The 18656-nt window shown below is 41.6% G+C and overlaps 1 protein-coding gene across 5 annotated transcripts in view; it reads right to left on the minus strand.

The window, feature by feature from the left end:
• Positions 1 to 18656, minus strand: part of Slc7a7 (solute carrier family 7 member 7) — a 50440-nt gene that overhangs the window by 6944 nt on the left and 24840 nt on the right. For all 5 annotated transcript variants that reach the window (XM_047537857.1, XM_047537855.1, XM_047537841.1 and 2 more), the window contains exons 3-4: positions 1542 to 1667; positions 578 to 722 (exon numbers count right to left, since the gene is read on the minus strand). In XM_047537857.1, coding sequence (XP_047393813.1) covers positions 578 to 722; positions 1542 to 1667 — 271 coding nt within the window. The remainder of the gene's footprint in view (positions 1 to 577; positions 723 to 1541; positions 1668 to 18656) is intronic.

The following is an 18656-nucleotide window of genomic DNA, read 5'->3' on the forward strand; positions in this document are numbered from 1 at the left end:
GCCACATTCCCAGCCCTTTTTATATTTTATTTAAAGATGGATCTCACTAAGTTGCTTAGGGACTTGCTAAGTTGCCGAGGTTGGCTTTGAACTAGCAATTCTCCTGTCTCAGCCTCCTGAGCCTCTGGGATTACAGATGTGCACCTCTGCACCCAGCAAGACCTGAAGTTCTTATGAGATTGTCTAAAATTAAAAAAACCATGTCAGCAGAGCCTCTGGTGGTTCCATAAGTGCTAAATGTGTCTGTGACAAGATCAAGCATGCTTTCCTTACTGAGGAACAGAAAATCATTACAGTGTTGAAGGCACAAGCACAGAGTCAAAAAGCTAAATTTAAAAATGAAGCTTCTTTGAGTAATAAAAAGTAAAAAGAATTTAGAAAGCATACTTAAGTTCATATCTTAGCTCTGTTAGTGAGATCGTTGACAAGTTATGTTAGGGCCTCAGGCCTCCCATCTATGAAAATAGGGCTGATGAAATTCACCCACAGGCAGTTGTGGCATGCAGTCTTACACATGATAAGAGCTCAATGAATGACGACTATCATTGGTGTGGCAAGTTGGTGGTAAGGCACCTACCTCTCAGGATTCTTGATCTCTTCTGTGACATAGTTGAGGGTATCCCAGCCCGAGTAGGAGAACAGAGCTGAGTATAGTGCCAGGGCAATGTCACCCATTGCAAATGATGAACCCTCAAAGGAATTCTCAAAGTTAGTTGTGGCTCCTAGAATCCGAGAACAATGGGAAGTAGAAGTATTAGTGGCCTACTCAATGTCAAGATGATCCAATAAAGTAGTGGAAAAATATGGCAGTAAGAGCAAATAAGTGACTCAGAACACCTTTGGCAGCAAGGGTAACAGTGAAGGACACGGAACAGAAGACAGACATCTACAGAGATGAATGGAATGCAGACAATGGCATGGATGGGGATCTTGACAGAAAAGCCCAGCTTTCTAGGATAAAAAAACCACCATGGAACAGAAGGGGTAGAGAAGAGGAATGGTGTTCTGTTCTGTTCTGCTCTAGTCTGCCTGATTCCTATCCCCTTTCTAACACCAGACACAGCTGACATGGGCTAGAAGGACAAGGCTCAATATGCCCGGCTCAACAGAGTAGTTGTAGGGTGGGTTTATACCTGGAAACCAGAGAAAAGTGGGTACAAGAAGCTCATTTCTGACCTTGCCCACTTCCAAGGGCAGAACCATCAAATCAACAGCACTAGGTTCAAAAACCATAAAAGCCAACTCTCAGGGTATGGCTGTCAGTCCTTTTGCCAAGATCAGCCTCATCTGGGAGGCAGCAAGCACAGAACTTAAAGAACAGGCTTTGGGGTCATTCTGCTTGGGTACAAATTTTAGGTCCCCTACTTACCACTACAAACTTAGGCAAATACTTACATGTTTCCTCATCTATAAAAAGGGAATAATAACAGTGTGTACCAAACATGGTTATTGGAGATTTAAATGAGATAATGTAAAAAGTGTATACTAAGAGTAATATGTCTTATAGAAAATACTTAATATTAGCTGCTATTATTTCTTACCCTGGCCAAGTCTAACAATGCCTGCAATGATGACCGCGATCAGTGCCAATACTTTAGCATAGGTGAAAATATCTTGTACGAAGGTTCCCCACTTGACATAGGCACAGTTAATGAAGGTTAAGAGACCTGAAAGAAAAATAAAACTGTTTGGTGACTGGCCCTTCCTACCCAGAGGGCTTTAGAATCCTAAACAATTTTTCCATAATAGTCACCAAGATGAGTCCTTTCACCAAAGAAAGTATATGTGTTTAGGCTCTGATCTGCTCTGCATGGGAAACTCTGACCAAAGAATGTCCTCATCATTATCATTCAAAGACATCTGCTAAGCACCTGTGTATACTGCACCACCATGACCCCCACCCACAGCACCTTATACAGAAGACAGAAACAAAGTGATCTCAGATTTGCTTATATACAAAAGTGCACCCAAACTAGGAGCAGGGGAAGACAATTGGTAGCTATACAGGATTAGTGCTGTGTTCTGGCTGTTAGCTTGGAGCAGTCACTCTCTCTCCCTCCTACCCACCTTGCCAAACACACAGTCTGGCTTTAGGACCCAGCACTTTGCTTCAGTGGCATTACTGTTAACCTTGCCCAGTCCTGTTGTGACTTCAATCTGGGCCAGCAGGTCAGAATGTGTTGCCAAGGATTAGGAGGAAGGCCAGACTTCCTGCCCACTGCCTGCCAGATCAGCTGCTTTTTGTGTGCTTAAAAATATTCTTGCAGCAAAGAGCGGTTCCTGTAGAGTGGGGACAGGGCATTTTTCCTGAATGGACAATGCAGAAATAAGAGCCATAACATTCCTCAAATCCTTCTACCCCGAGGTAGAGGTAATTGCTTTACCTAGATGAACTTCAGTAAAGTTTATGACTCATCCTTAAAGAGCCAGGGTTCTTAACTAGGGTCTCCAAAAAAACCTAAAATTATTTTTCAAAGTGTCATGTTTGTATAAGTATATTCATTTTATAAGAGTCCATAGCTTTCATCAGAATCTCAGAGAAGACATAGGGGGTGTGGCTTGGTGGTAGAACATGCACAAGGCCGTGGGTTCAATCCACAGCACCAAAAAAAAAAAAAAAAGACAATAATAATAATCCTAGAGAACCTTCCCGCTTCCCATCAAAAAAAAAAAGTTAAGAAGGGAAGCCCACATATGCTATGAGGTTGGTCACTTGCCCCAGGATGTGGTGGGGAAGAAAGTAAGAACAACTCTGAGGCTCATCAGAATGTTCCTTAGATCCCCTGCCAGCCTCTTAGGCAGACAGCACCTTGGTGACACAGTGAATCCCTTCACAGCTCAGCAACTACAACACTACAGGAGTACTTAACCTTACAGCGCTTTTCTCAAGAGTTCCAGGGTTAAGCTCGGCCTTGCCCTGCCTTACAGTGGAGAAAGGGAGGCCCAGTGATGGAACTTGTCTACTTCAGGTCACCAACACAGTTAGAAGCCACTTCCTGTCTGAGTTCTCCTGGCAGTACATGGCCCTCAGTGTCGCCAGTCCTGTTCTGTTATGTCCTGGCCTCATACATTCTGGCCCAGCAGCTCCTTCATTCTGAGAAGCAGAAAAGACTGGCCTTTCAGAAAAACTGTCCATCTTTCTTTCTCTCACCCTCCCTTTCACCCTCATTTTACTTACTGCCCTGTTTTCTGCTCTTCTTGAGAAGGGGCATTGCTGTACAATTCTAACACTTGCCTTTCTGCCTAATAAACAAGATGATAAACAACCAAATCTTATCACAGGGCTGGGCAAAATGCATCCATCACTCCAGGCCACCCCAGTGCTAAGTTAATAATTAAAGACACAAGTGTACAGTCTCCACAGGCATCCCACAAAATGACCAAAGTGCCTGTATCTTGCCCTCCACAAATCTGCCAAATCTGTTGACCCTCCTCAGTCAGCCATCCACCCCTTACTACCCTCTAGACTTCCACCTCCACCCATTCAGCAGCCCTCATGCTCTTCTCCTCGTCCTGTAACCTCTCGACCACTTCCTTCAGGCTCTGTGCTAGCTTACAAACACAACACAAACCAGGTTCCCACTAGAAACACCAAGCACAAGTGATGCTGCCATAAGCTCAGGGGAATAGGATCCCCTAACACAAATTCCTGGTTAGCCTGCAGAGTAACCCAGGGTCACGACACCCAACTGAAATAAATGTAAGAGACTAGTTATAGATCACAGTCTGAGTCTGCAGCTGAGTGCCACAAAGGTTCTCTTCTCAGCTTTGTCCAGGGATGCAAGGAGGAAAGAGTAGGGCTATTCAACCAATCACCAGTCCTTACTACAGAAATTTCTGCAATGAGAATACAGGGATTGTTTACATTTTGGTCCCTACTGCTTCTTTACTTCCAACCTACCCATTTATGTCCCTCCTCTTAACTCTAGTAGTGCCCCTCCCCTACTCCTGAGCTTTATTTCTCAGCCACGGACCCACCATCTTGTCCTGAGCTGTTCTCTGCATTGAGCGCGAGGGATCCATTTGACTGGGGGAGAAAATTCTATAGAAAGAAACCATGGGTGCTGAGGCTATAGACTCAATAGTAGAACGCTTGCCTAGCAAGCTCAAGGGCCTGGGTTGGATCTCCAACACCACAAAAACAAATGAAAAAGAAGCCAGGAAGCAGAGGGAACTGCCTGAAGAGAGCTAGCTCTCACCTCCCCAGAGCCCAGCTTCCTCCTGGCCCTGGGAGCAGGAAATGTATATGGCAGACAGCACTGCTGACCAGGCTCTTTGTTCCCTGCCTCAGGATACAAATGACCAGAAGCCCCAGAGCCCAGTCAAATATATAAGTCTTAAAGTGGAGCCCAACCTCCTGCTTCTATCAGAGACAGAAGGGGACCATGGGGTTAGAATAATATAGAGGCAACTGCATGCTAACCTCTAGAATGCAGATGCCTTACCCTTCTACCTCTAGGAGCAATTCAATCCTCACCCAACACTGGGCCAAGTCCACAGGAGAATGGCCTTAAATGATCTAAAACCCTTGACCCAAGTACAGCTCTACTCCTGCTTTAACCCCAGGAGAAGAAAGAAGAAGATGTGAAGAGTCATTCCTATAACATCTGAAGAGATGCTTCTGAATGGATCATCAAACCCAATGTGGAGTCTAGTTCTGCCACTAGGGCCCAGTGTGAACTCTACACTTAAATCCAGATAGGTTGATCCAGAAAAGAACAATGCCTGAAGGCCCACCCTGGATCAATGCCTAGATTTAGTTTAGATACTCAAACTAAATAGTCCCTGAAAAAGACATTAAACCCACAATACTCCCAGCATCATTAGCTTTAAATACATAACAATGAAACACAACTTAAGCTGCTATTTTATCCCATTTTCTGCTTCATACTTTATACTTTATATTGAAGTTTTATACTTTATATTGAAGTATAAAACCTCAATACTTTAGTAGACACTCATTCCATTTTTAAGACAATCTATAACACTTCCTCCCACTAAGCCAAACTTTTCCCTTCCACTAAGCCAACTCTACCCAGTTGTCCTAGACCTCTCCTCTGGGGCTACACAGGATCAAGTTAAACCCTCTTCCACATAATGGCCCTTCCTAGCATTGAAGATTAATATCCTGTGCACTTGACTCTTCCCTTCTTTTGGCTAAAAACCCAGTTTCTTTAACACTTTGTGGGGCAATTATGGCTTCAAGGCCACTCACAATCCCAGGACTATCCTCTGCATTTACTTCACTGTCAGGGTCTCCCTGGAAACTCAAGACCCCATGCAGAGAACTCCAGATATTGTTGCAGACAGGGGAGTCACAGTCTGAATTCATTAACTACAACTTGTTTCCCCCACTTCACACTGAGTTCCTCCTCTCCTACCCACTGTCTGAAACTTTAAAAGCAATTTTTTTTTAATTTCAGATATAGAACTTTATATTTATCCTTAGTAACTTAGTACTAAGTAATTCCTCTGTGAGTCTTTATGCATCATTCCCATCTATTGCAAATAAGTTTTCCCCCTTTATATTATTATTAGTTCAAACTGTGCCCCCCTTTTTTGTGCAGTACTGGGAAATGAACCCCAGGTCTTGTGCATGCTTATCCAGAAGTCCACCAGCAGCCACATCCCCAGTTTCCATTGTTTTGGGTGCAAGGAGGTACTGGGCATTAAACCCAGGGGTACTCTAGCACTGAACTGCACTCCTGGCCCTTTAGCCCTTTTTTAAAATTTATTTTGAGACAGGGTCTCACTAAGTAGCCCAGGTTGGCCTCAAATTCACAATCCTCCAGCCTCAGCCTCCTGAGTAGCTACAATTATAGGAGTACACCATTGCACCCAGCTTCAGATCTCTTCAATTCTGTGAAATCTATAAGTTCAATTATCTTAACTTCTGAGTATTCACAAAAGTCATTGCAAAAATATTGGTTGGGATCAGCAGAGCCCTAAAGTCTATCACTATAGAACTTCCTCTATGTTGTCATTATTCCATATCCTTGAACCTAGAATTTTATCTATTCTCGTCATCAAGTTATCATGAGTTTTCCAAGAAGCTCTCTGAATTCTGTATATACATGTCTCTGCTCTAACAACCTTATGATGCTATCAAATTGTTCAATGCAATTAATACAATATTATGCTAGAAATGCTCATAGCAACACCCTGTAATAGTCAAAAATGGAAACAACCCAAATGCCCATCAACAGTAGAATATATTAAATTATACAGTGGTAGAATACTAAATAGCAGTGAAAATAAACAATCTACAACTACAGACAAAAATACAGATGAATCTCAAAAGTATTAAATGAACAAGTGTGATACAAAAGAGTGAATGCTGTTTATGCTCATTTATATAAATACAGACAAATCCATGCTACTAGAAATCAGAACAGTGATTCCCCTTTGTGTGGGCTGTGGAGACAGAGACTGGGAGAAGTATAAGATTTATGCACTGGGCTGTGGAGAGCCATCCATGTTTAGCAGAGACAGGCTTGGCTGAGCCATGGGATGGAGAGGTCTGACTTCCAGAAACGGCAGTCATAAGAGACTGTTTCAGGCAGCCGGGGAGTAGGCGGTCCTGTACAGAGGTGGCTCAACCCTGAGGAAATGCTAATTCTCTCAGCAAATGGCTTCCCTAACTCCACCCTATCCTGTTCCTCACAGAAGAAGCCCCTCTCCCAGTCTGGGCCGCTTTATCTATGTGACTACAAATAAAGTTTAAGGTGGGTTCCTCCAGCTTGTTGGAGGCCAGATCTGGTATGGCCCAATCCATCACATCCCCTTCTATTTAAAAAGATTATTGGCTCTTGTGTTTACTGATTAGATAAGTTTATTAGTAATTAATTTATAGCCAGCACTGTCCTCCGACAGAAATCCCTTCCTTCATCCACACTGGACATGGCCGAACCCCCCTACACTGGGCCTTCTGTATATTACACTACTTATACAGAAAAAAATTAAAATTAAACCCCCAAAAGAGAGTAGCTTCGCATGGCTTGTTCTCAGCGAATTCATACAGGTTACTAAAGATCTTCCTTTCCATTTCTTACACTTTACTAATGGTGTTTAACCAACAAGCCTAGAATCTGGGCAAGAATCAACTTTGAGTTATCAGTCCAAAGTGTTCAGAAATTACATTTTTCAAGGCTGGGTTATCACTGTGGTAGCCAGAATAATCCCTGCACATGTATACACCAAGAGGTCAACATTCAAAACCTGGAACCAGTAAACCATATTATATTACACAGCAAGGGAGAATTAAATTTGTAAACAGAATTAAGATTGCTAGTCACATGACCTTAAAATAGGGCAGGCCCAATGGAAAGATGGAAAATGGAAGCAGAAGGGTCAAAGACTGAGTGATGCAATATGACAAAGACTCTACCAGTTATTTCTGGTTTTGAAGATGAAAGGGGGCCATGAACCTCTAAAAGCTGGAAACAGCAAGAAAACTGATTCTACCCTAGAGCCTCCAGAATAGAATACAGCTCTAATGACACCTTGTCTTTAAACCAGTAAGATCCATTTCAGACTTCTGAGCTCCAAAACTGTAGGATAATAAATACATGTTATTTTAAGTCATTAAATCAGCGGTAACAGTAGAATAAATTGGATATAACTTTCCTATGTTCATATATGAATACATGACCAGCTTAACTCCACATCATGTCCAACCACAAAAGTAAGAAGTTATACTCCATGTATGTATGATATATCAAAATACATTCTAAAATGAACAAATAAAAAAAGAAAAATAATAATAAATCAGGGGTAACTTGTTACAGCAGTAAGAGGAAACTAATACATCTTTCAGCCACTTCCTTTACACACCCTTCCTGCTCTCCAGAATCCTGAAGATACCTAGTAGTGAGTGATTCTGTGATCTCATCTACCTATAAATTCTGTCCACTTGTCTGCAACTAGGTAGTTAAAAATATTAAGGCAATGACATGCTTTACTACTAGTCCTCAACTCTCTTTGTTTTGCTCTTTTCATTGGCCTAACCACTTTACCGAATCCTTTTTAGGTGAGCAATCTTCCTGCTTGATAGAGAACTGTAAAGAGAAAATGAAACCTATGGCCTCTTCCTTTCTCCCATCTATTATCTTAGAACCAATTGTCCCAGAATGTACATCCCTGGCTTACCATTCTCATATGAGCATGCCCCTCAGAGTCTTTTATTGTCCTCAGTCACTTCTTTAGAACTCAGTCCCTGCTGGGCATCAACCTCTAGACATTCTTCTAGCAGTTCTGGGACATACCTGCATTTAGCCTTGGCTAAATCTCTAAACATCTCTCATGAATCTTGTTTCTAAAAATCTAAGTTCATCAAAAAAGCACCTTCTTCAATCACACTGGTTTCTTTGGATGTCTCCTATTCTTCTAAATAAGATTATTTTCAACTATTTTATCAGAATTTCTTTTTTAAAATCTTCTGTTTTGTTTTGTTGTTTACATCTTTAGCTATGAGATTATAGTTCTTTTCCCTGAGATTTTCGTAATCTCTTTGCCCAAAAATTAGAATACAACTCTGAGGAAACCCAGAATTTCTTTTTCTAGGAGACACAAATTCAGCAAGCATAGTCACTTCCTCACAAGGATTCCACATTTTACCTGATTATGTTAAAAAAAAATAATAATAAGTTCCTATGCATGAGGCCCTAGGTTCAATTCTCAGCACCAAATAATAAGTCTTATTCTTTAAAAATTCACACTGAAGCCTTTAAAAGTCAAATGGTAATAATACCTTAGATTTGTTTTAAATAATCCAACGGGGTAAGTAAGGGATGAATGGGAGCATATATAAAACAATGATGTCAATTATTTATATTGGTTTTTGAACCCCAGAAGTTCATCTCATGATTCACTCTACTTCTGTATGTGTTTTTAGTTTTCCATAATAAATTCTTTTTTTTTTTTTAAATATATAGAGGTACCACTTCTAACAGAATGAAAGCAACTCTTGCAAAAGATGCTCAAAGCTGACCTTCCATCATGACTATTTTCCCTTTTGTACAAATTTTATAATCAGGAAAGCAAAATATTTATATCTTCTGATTTGATGGTGTGCTGTGGGGAGCCATCCTTATCTAGCAGAATCAGACTTGGTTAAGCCATGAGACACTAAGGCCGGACTCCCAGGAAATGGCAGCTATGAAGGATTGTCCCAGATCACCTGTGTGGGAGTGATTCACTGTCTGGTTATATGATAGTTTCCCTGAGCAAAATGGCTCCCCAAACTCCACCCCATCCTGTTTATCACAGAAGCCCCTCCAGGTCCAGGCCCCTTTACCTGTGTGACTATACATAAAGGGGTGGTGGGCTACTCCATGTTGTTAGAGGCCAGATCTGGTATGGCCCAATCCATCATGCCCCCTCTCATTTTTAGAGTATGGGCTCTTGAGTATTTATTGATTAGATAAGTTTATGGGTAATTGATTGGTTTATAGTCAGCATTGTCCTCTGGCAGTTAACCCTTTTCTCATCCATGTGGGGCATGGCAGAAACCCCCACAGTATACAACATAGGACCACAATTATAAGACTTCTACTAGTTTCTACTCTTATCTTATCCTGTTCTCTTTATCATGCTTCATCCCTCAGGATGTGAATTTATTTTCATGTACTATTTCCTGAAAGGAAAGTGTCCTAAATGGAACATAAGAGCCCTCCAACAGCACCATGTTAATAATTATTCTCTCCATGGTGAGCACATTAGAATTAACAGAGGCTAGCATCTGTGTACCTTCTAAGATAAGGGCTGCATCTCTTCAGTGACAGAGGAAAGACTTCTGTTCAGGTGTAAAAGGAAACCCTCCCTTTAGGCAGGGACCTGAAAGCAGTATTAGGTGTAGTATTCATTACGGATGTTGGAAAATAAAGAAGGAAGGTCTTAGTTTTTTTGTCTGTCTGTTTGTTTTGTACTAAGGATAAAACCCAGGGCCTCACACATACTAGATAAGTGCTATACCACTGAGCTATATCCCCACATTTTTTTTTTTTTTTTTTTTTTGGAGACAGGGTCTCCTGGAGTTGCCCAGGCTGACCACAAACTTGTGATCCTCCTGCCTCAGTCTCCCCAGTAGCTGGGATTACAGGCATACATCTAAAACATTTGGATTCTTTTGACCGCAAAGAAAGGGAAATTTTAGTATACCAAGATATTGAGTCAGGTAATGGTGACACATGCCTGTAAAATTGAGGTAAGAAGATCACAAATTCGAGGATAGCCTAGGCAAATTAGCAAGATCTGCTCTCAGAAAAAAAAAATTTTTTGTACCAGGCATTGAACCAGGGGCATTTAATCACTGAGCCACAACCCAGCCCTTTTTTTATATTTTAATTAGAGAGAGGGTCTAAGTTGCTGACGCTGGGTTTGAACTTGCCATCCCAAGCCACTGGGATTACAGGCGTGTGCCAATGCGCCACACTCAAAATAAAAAAAAAAAATTTTGTAAAGAGGCTATGGATGTAGCACTCAATGGCAGAACTGCTATCCAACATGCACAAGGCCCTGGGTGACCTTGTCAGGAGGAAAGCAACAACCAGATTCTCATACAAGTCCATCTCTCTTTGATATATTACATCCCAGTTCTAGCAAATCTATCCCTTTTGAACAAAGTATCCTCTTTCAGTATCATATTCTAATCAAATATCATACTAGCTATGAAATTGTTTCTCCATGCATTGAAAATCTAATATATTTATTAGCCTTATTTGTAATGTTGTAGATATGAGTCCAAAACTTCATTCCTGATCTTCTATCCTTTTTTCTCCAAACGCATTACTGATTAACTCCTTCACCTTTATTATTCTTGCTATGTAATACCTAACAGCCTCCAAAATATTAAGATTTTTCTTTTATCTCTGCATTTTTCTCCTTGCCTCTAAAATTTGTTTTAAGCCTTAATAAACACAGCCCTCCTAATCACTATGAAACATGCCCCAAGTCCATCTTTCTAGACAATCGATATTCTGGTCTTCATTCTTTATTCTTTCATATACATAGCTTTCAACTGACAGAGAGAGATGAATGGTTTCGTGTCAAATTCAGTTTACTATCTTGAACTTCAACGTCATCAGCGACAGATCTCAGACATTTTCTGGGTAGTGACATCATTCATCCTACAGTAATCAGCAGAAGGATAGCAAGCTTGTTTATCACATGTTGCTCAGAAAAACAGCAATCTTTATATTTGGCTTGGTCTGTGTATAGTCAGAGGCTCACTGAACACTCAATTGGCTGTTCAGGGAGAACAGCCAAGCCCCTTATCTGGTACGCTCAGGCTGTGAATGCCTGAGACCTCTAGAACACTCTTCCACTGCTGTTTCCTCGGAAAGTTCAAATTTAAGCTCTCTGGAAGAGCCTCTTATCTGTTGCCCAAACCCAGAGATTTTAGGTTTCTTCTTCCTTCTTTTCTCTCCCCAGTGGTTTTTTCTAATGCTGATTTGGGATACTCTCTATACCCAAGATATACCACCCTCCCGGAGGTACTGTTCTTTCTCTCAGAGTAGAGGGCCCTCAAATTCTTTTTCCTTTTCAGGTAACAGAACTGTTTTGCATACTCAGACATCATGGATGAGAGCCTCCGGCAAGAAGAGACACCAAGTACAAGCCCTATGGGTCACTAGATTGGACCCCTCCTGCTGTCCTTCCTGGAAATCAGTTAGCACTTAGTTGCAGTCGTTCTGACCTCTCTGAAGGAGCAAGGAGGCCATGTACTAAGCAGTTCTTATATTAACAACCCCCTCTGTGCCCTTCTCAAAGCCAGCTAGTCCCTGTGAATTGGATCCATATTATTTGCTCAGATAGGTTCAGGGTCTGAGGACTTGAACTGAACCTGAGTGGGTATCAGAATCACCTGAGGAATTTGTTAACCTGCAGAGTCAGGGTTCCCCCAGAAGTTATGATTAAGCAGATCTGAGACAGGGTTTTCAGGGCAGTCTGATGATCTGCCTGCTTTGGACAGGTTACCTGAGGTGACCACCTAACAAAATAATCACTACACAGCAACTGTAATCAGAACAAGCCTAATCACTTAGCTCAAAGATCCTCTATCCTGACTGCACACTGGCATCCCTGGGCAAGCTGGTCCAGAGCTGGAGTGCCAGCCCAAGCAATGAAGTTGAAAACTCTGGGTGGAGCCCAGGCATCGGCATGTTGTTAAAGTTCCCCCCAGAGGATTCTGAAGCACAATGACAAGTAAGTACTGCTCTTCCCACCTCCTGCGATACAAGAACCCCCAACAATTCTCCTCAGCATTAATTTTTCCTTCTTCCTTGATTCTCATTCTCCAAGTCAATTCCCATTCTTCTCCCAGTGGTTCAGATTCATGTAGTCAGGAAGTGAGTGATGAGTGTTGTGTTTTGTTTTTAATCTCCATAGATAAATGCAATGTACAGTCAGGGTGAGGACCCACTGTCCCTAGCTCCCTCCCCAAACTCCTCTAGGCTACCCCTCAGCTGTTTCTGAGGTAAAGAGAAAAGTGAAGGACACCACCCAGGGTGAGGCCCCAAGAGCCTTGAGGACCAAACCAGTACTACTTCCTTCACTGCTGTGAAGAGCTTGTTCCTAGGTTCACACTAACCCCACACTAGAAAGGACCCAAGCAAGGTTCTAGTGCCAGCCTATTTGTTAAGGTGAACATGGGACATGACTTCGCCTCCAACCTAAGATGGCTCTTGGGAAAACTCCTCTGACAGAAGTAAACAGCATCCAAGTAGAAGGTTCAAAGGACAGAAATCAGTTGGAGGTCCCACTTTTGGTTGTTCCAGCTCAGTAGCCACAGGTACAAGAGGTCAGCCTTTCTGGTCAGGAAAAGCTGCACAAGGACATGTGGTCAAAGCTCTCAGACACACATGCAAGGGGATCCAAAGTCCTTTACAGTATACAAGCAGCCCTAGCGAGACTAAGGATGAGGCATCTGTCCTCCCATCTGCCCAGTTTCCACAGCACACCCTTAGCCCTTCAGCCATCACCATGAGAACCAAAAGCATGAACTGCCCTTCTCAGCCAAGTTGAATCTGGAATCATATCCTGTGTATGCATCTGACCAATATTCACTGAAGATCTTTTAGTACATGCAATTCACTAGAGCCAAGTGCAAGAACACAAAGAATCTTTGCCTGCTCCCAAAAAAACCAGTACTTTGTACAGGAGTGGTGGCACACACCTGTAATCCCAGCAAGTCAGGCTGAGGCAGGAGGATCACAAGTTCAAGGCTTACCTCAGCAACTTAGCAAGGCCCTAAATAATTTAGCAAGACCCTGTCTTAAAATGAAAAATCAAAAGGGCTGGAAATGTGGTTCAGTGGTTAAGTGTTCCTGGGTTCAATCCTGGGTATCAAAAAAAAAAGAAAAGAAAAGAAAAGAAAAGAAAAACAGTACTCTTTTCAGGGAACCCTGAATAATTACTGTTGTCCAACTGGTACAAAGGCAGACTGAAGGCACAGATATAAAATGCCCTGTTAAAAAGGACAAAACAACTTGACCAAAATAAGTAGGTTGCAATATGGGCAAGAATGGCGAAACAAGAACAGAAACACCCACCCAGGCTAACACTGAGCCTTCTAGAACACCTTTGCTCTGAGGAAAGGACATTTAAATGGAGATGGGAATTCTAGACACCTATTCCTGACTCTGCCAAAATAAAAGTTTCACCTCTCCTGAAAAACAAGAAAGAAGTCTCAGCATTTTATTCTGATCACTAAGGTTTTCAAAATTAAAACTAATTTTTAAATTCATCCAAAGACAGAATGTGGAAAGTAAAGTTTTTAGAAATTAATAAGATGCATATGATTGTGAATATAATTTGCAGTGGTAGATACCATTTTTGACAGACAATTATGTGCTAGGTCCCTTACATATTTATATACATTCTCTAACTTACTCGGCAGAATAGGTTTTATTATCTTTAAAACTGAAAAAACTGAGGCCACTCAGTCAGTGGCCAGTTCCAAAGCCTATATTGATTTCACCACACCACATACCTCCTTAATTAATGTGAGGATATAAGACTAGGAGCAGGATTAAATCCAATTATGGTAATGGAGGCACTTCTACCTGCAAAGAACTGGAGTAATCCACAGAGTTCTGAGTAGCCAAAATAACCAGTTTCAAGAGGGCCTCTCTGCATATCTCCTTGGTTGGGAAAAGCAACCATTGCTAGTACCCTAGACTAGACAGGACAGCGAGTTTCCTTCAGGACACAATTCACTCACCCATTCTTTCATTCAATCAACAAACATATATTGAGTACCCACTGTGTTTCAAGCCCTATGCAAGCTCCAAGTTAAGACCCAGACTGCAGTTTTCATGAAAAAAAGTGAGCAAGGACTATTATAAGAATTGGGCACTGTGAAAGTAACTAAGAGGTAACCCACATAGTCAGGGGGAGTGAAGAGGGTACAGGTGGGCACATGGACCACTGCTATTTGGACTGAGTGTACAGAGGCTAGAGTGCTGGGGAGGGGAAGGGGAGACAGTAGTCCTGGAAGAGAGGGCAGCATGTGATCACCCTGACAACACAAATAGCAACAAATAGCAACAAAAAACTTATCTAAGCAATAATCAGTAAATGATTTCAAGGTCTATTAGCAAGCAATACCAGATTATCTAGGGCTGTGGTTCAACAGTTGTAAAGGGAGACTACACCTGCCAAAGGATAGTAAGGAGCAAAAACTACATTTGCTCTCTTGAAATCGTCACTGTTTGAATAGAAAAACCTGAAAATATGGGAAAAATATAGATGATATCTCTAGGAGACAGGGACCTATTCTACAGAAAAGGAAACTGAAGCTAATACAATTGATCTAGGATTAAACCCAGTCCTGCCTAAATCCATGCTCTCAACCACTGAGCACTGCTCCCTCACAAAGGGATGATGGTATCCCCTATACTGTTCAAGGAAGAGAAATGCTGACTTAGGGCACCCAGTCATGCCAACCATGCAGAAGGTATTATTTCAGACTTTTCCAGAAACATACTTCCCAATCAACCTAAGGTAGGCTTAAGCCTTTTTTTTTTTTTTTTTGCACCCAGGGCCCTGTGCTTGTAAGGCAAGCACTTTACCAACTGAGCTATCTCCCCAGCCCCAGGCTTAAGTCTTCACTATAAAATCCCTCAACCTTGGTCCCTCCAACTTAATAGCAACCCTCCCCTTGTGTTGTTTGTTTGTTTGTTTGTTTGTTGTGCCTGAGATTGAGTCAGGGACCTCCCAGGTGCTAGCTACCACTGAGGTACACCCACGAGCCTCCCAGAGTCAATCTTCTAAAAAGCATACCTATATTCCTTTCCTTTCCTTCATCTCTACAATGCAGTCTGATGTCCTCTCCCCTTTTCTTCTGTTGTTCTCCTTGTTGGAATCTGTTAATTCCAAATGGCATTTCCTTATCTGACTTAACAGTCTTCCAAAAAGGCTACTTGTGAGCATAAACTCATCTCCCTGGAGATGCTGCTCTATGCTCCTCCCCCACACACGAATACACTGCATCAGAATGGTTTGTGTGTCTGTCTCTCCCATCTGCAATGATTATGTAAGGGCAGAGCTGAGTAACCAACATTCTTGAGCTCCCAGAACTGGTCACACAGTAGACACTGAATACATTTTGCTAGATGAACAAATGATATTTCTGAAATCTGATTCCACCTTTACCATCTAGAAATTTACTGCCTTAGAGGAAAGCCCGTATGAGAAGTCACCAGTGACCTCCCTGTTGGTAAATACAATCAGCTACACTCAATCCTTATCTAGCTTTACCTCTGAGCAGATTGAACACTGTTGCTTATTCATTCCTTCTCAAATCAAAATCACTCTCTTCCACCCACTATCTCTTAGTTGCCTTCCTCTCTATAGGTGTTCTTTCTCCATCATTCAGTAGAATGCCTATCCTTCAAATGTTGATATTCCTTAGAACGTTATCCTCAGCCCTTTGTCCTCCCTTTCTACAACCTGTCCCAAGGTCATCTTATCTGCTCCTATGGTTTCAATTAATATATGACAATGATTCCCAAAAATATCACCAGTCAACTATTACGATTCCAGAAACACCCAACCAGCTACTAAATATCCAACCACCTATTAGACATCAAACTAACATATCCAAAACTGATCCCATCAATTTCTCTCAAACTTACTGCTTCTTCAGTGTTCCCCATATGAGTAATTGACATCACCATTCACCCATTTACCAAGTTAGAAATCTGAGCATCTAATCAACATATCTGCTAATATCTCATTATAAGCAAATTTTAACCAGTCCCCTTATCCCAAACATGATTCTAATTCAAGCCACCATCATTTCTCACTGAGATCAGCTTCCTAACTGGTCTCTCTGCTTTCAGTCCTACATACTTAAAAAAAAAAAAAAAATCATTCTAAAAAATCACTCTAAAATCTAAATCACAAATGCAAATGTCACTCTCCTAAGACAATGAAAAATCTAAGATTTTTTTCCACCAAATTCTTAATATGGTTTGTATGATAGAGTATATTTTCCAAAGATGTTTCAACAATGTCTCCCATTCCACATGCTTTCTTACAATGTGAATTTAACACTCCATCTGTTAAGATGTAGGGTCTGAGGGCTGGGGATGTAGTTCAGTGGTGGAGTGCTTGACTAACATGCATGAAACCCTGGGTTTGATCCCAGCACCACCAAAAGGCTGATGTTCATGTACAAATGCATAAAACAAACAGTTATATATAATTATAAGTATAATGTACCATTTTTTTAAAGTGATAGGGTCTGTACCCTTCCTCTTGATACTGGGGGATCTTCTGTGAATGTTTCTACCTACATAGAGTATGGCAGGATTGACACCAACGTGACTTCAGAGGCTGTTACAGAAAATGATGCAACTTTCCACTTTTGTTGCTGAAATACTTTGTGTGTGTGTGTGTTTGATACTGAGGACTGAACTCAGGACCTTGCACAGGGGCTTGGCAAGCACTTCATCACTGAGCTATATCCAGCCCCAGAATCCTCATTCTTGAAGACTTCAGCTGCTAAGTAAGCTGTCTGATTGCTCTAAGGCTGCCAGGCTGTGAGGAAGCCAACCAAGTCCAGGTGTAAAGACCAGATGGAAAGGCCCTGGGGCAACTTAAGAAGAAAAGACCAGATAGTTTCCATCTTCTCACTGCCTCCTGTTCTAGCTCCTGCCACTATTTAACTACAATCACATGAGAGACCCTGAGCTAGAACTGCCCCACTAAGCCCTTCACAAATTCTGAGCCATAGAAATTATGAAAGAATAAAATGACTATTGTTTTAAGCCACTAAATTTTAGGCAAATTGTTACACAGCATTAAGAAATAAAACAGATTATAAAGTCCTGAGCAACCTATCCCTCAACCCCCATTTACCTCTGCAAGCCAACTCAGCATTTCCAACACAATCCCATCAGCCCATCTTGAATCCCTTCATTGCCTCAAAGATGCCCTTCTTCTTGCCTTCAGGCATTCGGATATTCTGTGCTTGGTACCTGAAACACTTCTCTTCCCATTCAAGCTGATCAATTCTTCCCCATACAGGTGTCAGTTTAAGCTTCTAAAGGGAGTTGCTCAATCCTGGGCTAGGAAATGTTCTTCTGAAGCTCCTGAGCCTTGCAAATCACAATGCTCACCACAGTTCACTGTAATCTTGTACTAAGGTACCCATCCTGACCCCTGGTGTGCATGCCGCCTCCCACTTGGCACCCCTCTCTCTTCTCTCTCTCTCTCTCTCTCTCTCTCTCTTTCACACACACACCACACACCACCACACACCACACACACACACAGCTCCAGGAAGACAATGACTAGTGCATAGAACAAGGCAAGTGCTTCATGAACATTTGGGTTGAATATCAATCTCCAGACCTATGTATTTTCTAAGCTTAAAATGAGCTACCATTCGACAAATTCAAATTTGACATGAGGTCATCCTCCCCTTCACTGTAAATAATTATACCACTACCTACCAGTTGCCCAAACAAAAGCTTCATCTCTTCTTTTTTTTTCCCCTTTCTTCTTCCTTCATACAGGGTTCAATATGTTGCTGAGGCTGGTGTCAATCTTACGAACTCAAGGGATCCTCCTACCTCAACCTTCCAAGTAGTTTGGGACTACAGGTGGATATTTCCATGCCAGGTTTATTCAAAGAATATTTATCCTAGACATGGTAATGTAGGCCTATAATCCCAGTGGCTCAGAGGCTGAGGCGGGAGGATCACAAATTAAGACCAGCCTCAGCAACTTAGTAAGACCTAAGCAACTTAGTGAGACCCTGCCTCAAAATAAAAAATAAATGGTCTGGGGACATAACTCAATGGTAAAGTTCCTCAGGGGTCAATCCCAGTAACAACAAAAAAAAAAAAAAAAAAAAAAAACCACAAAAATATTTAACAAACTCCTCTTACTTCTTTGCTGAGGATACAGTGGCTCATAATAGAGGTACAGCTCTTACCAGTTCAGAACTTAGAGACCATGGGGCTGCAGATATAGCTCAGCAGTTGAGCACATGGTTAGTATGCATGAGGGTTCAATCTTCAGCACCAAAAAACAAACAAAAAGACATACTAGTGGAAGCTTTCTTCAACAACTTCCTCCCTTATACCTGACATTCTAATATATCTCATTGGTTGTTCTAATTATAAATTCTAAATTTCTCTCAGATC

The sequence above is a fragment of the Sciurus carolinensis genome, chromosome 2 (genome assembly GCF_902686445.1).
Source record: "Sciurus carolinensis chromosome 2, mSciCar1.2, whole genome shotgun sequence".
Lineage (NCBI taxonomy): Eukaryota > Metazoa > Chordata > Mammalia > Rodentia > Sciuridae > Sciurus > Sciurus carolinensis.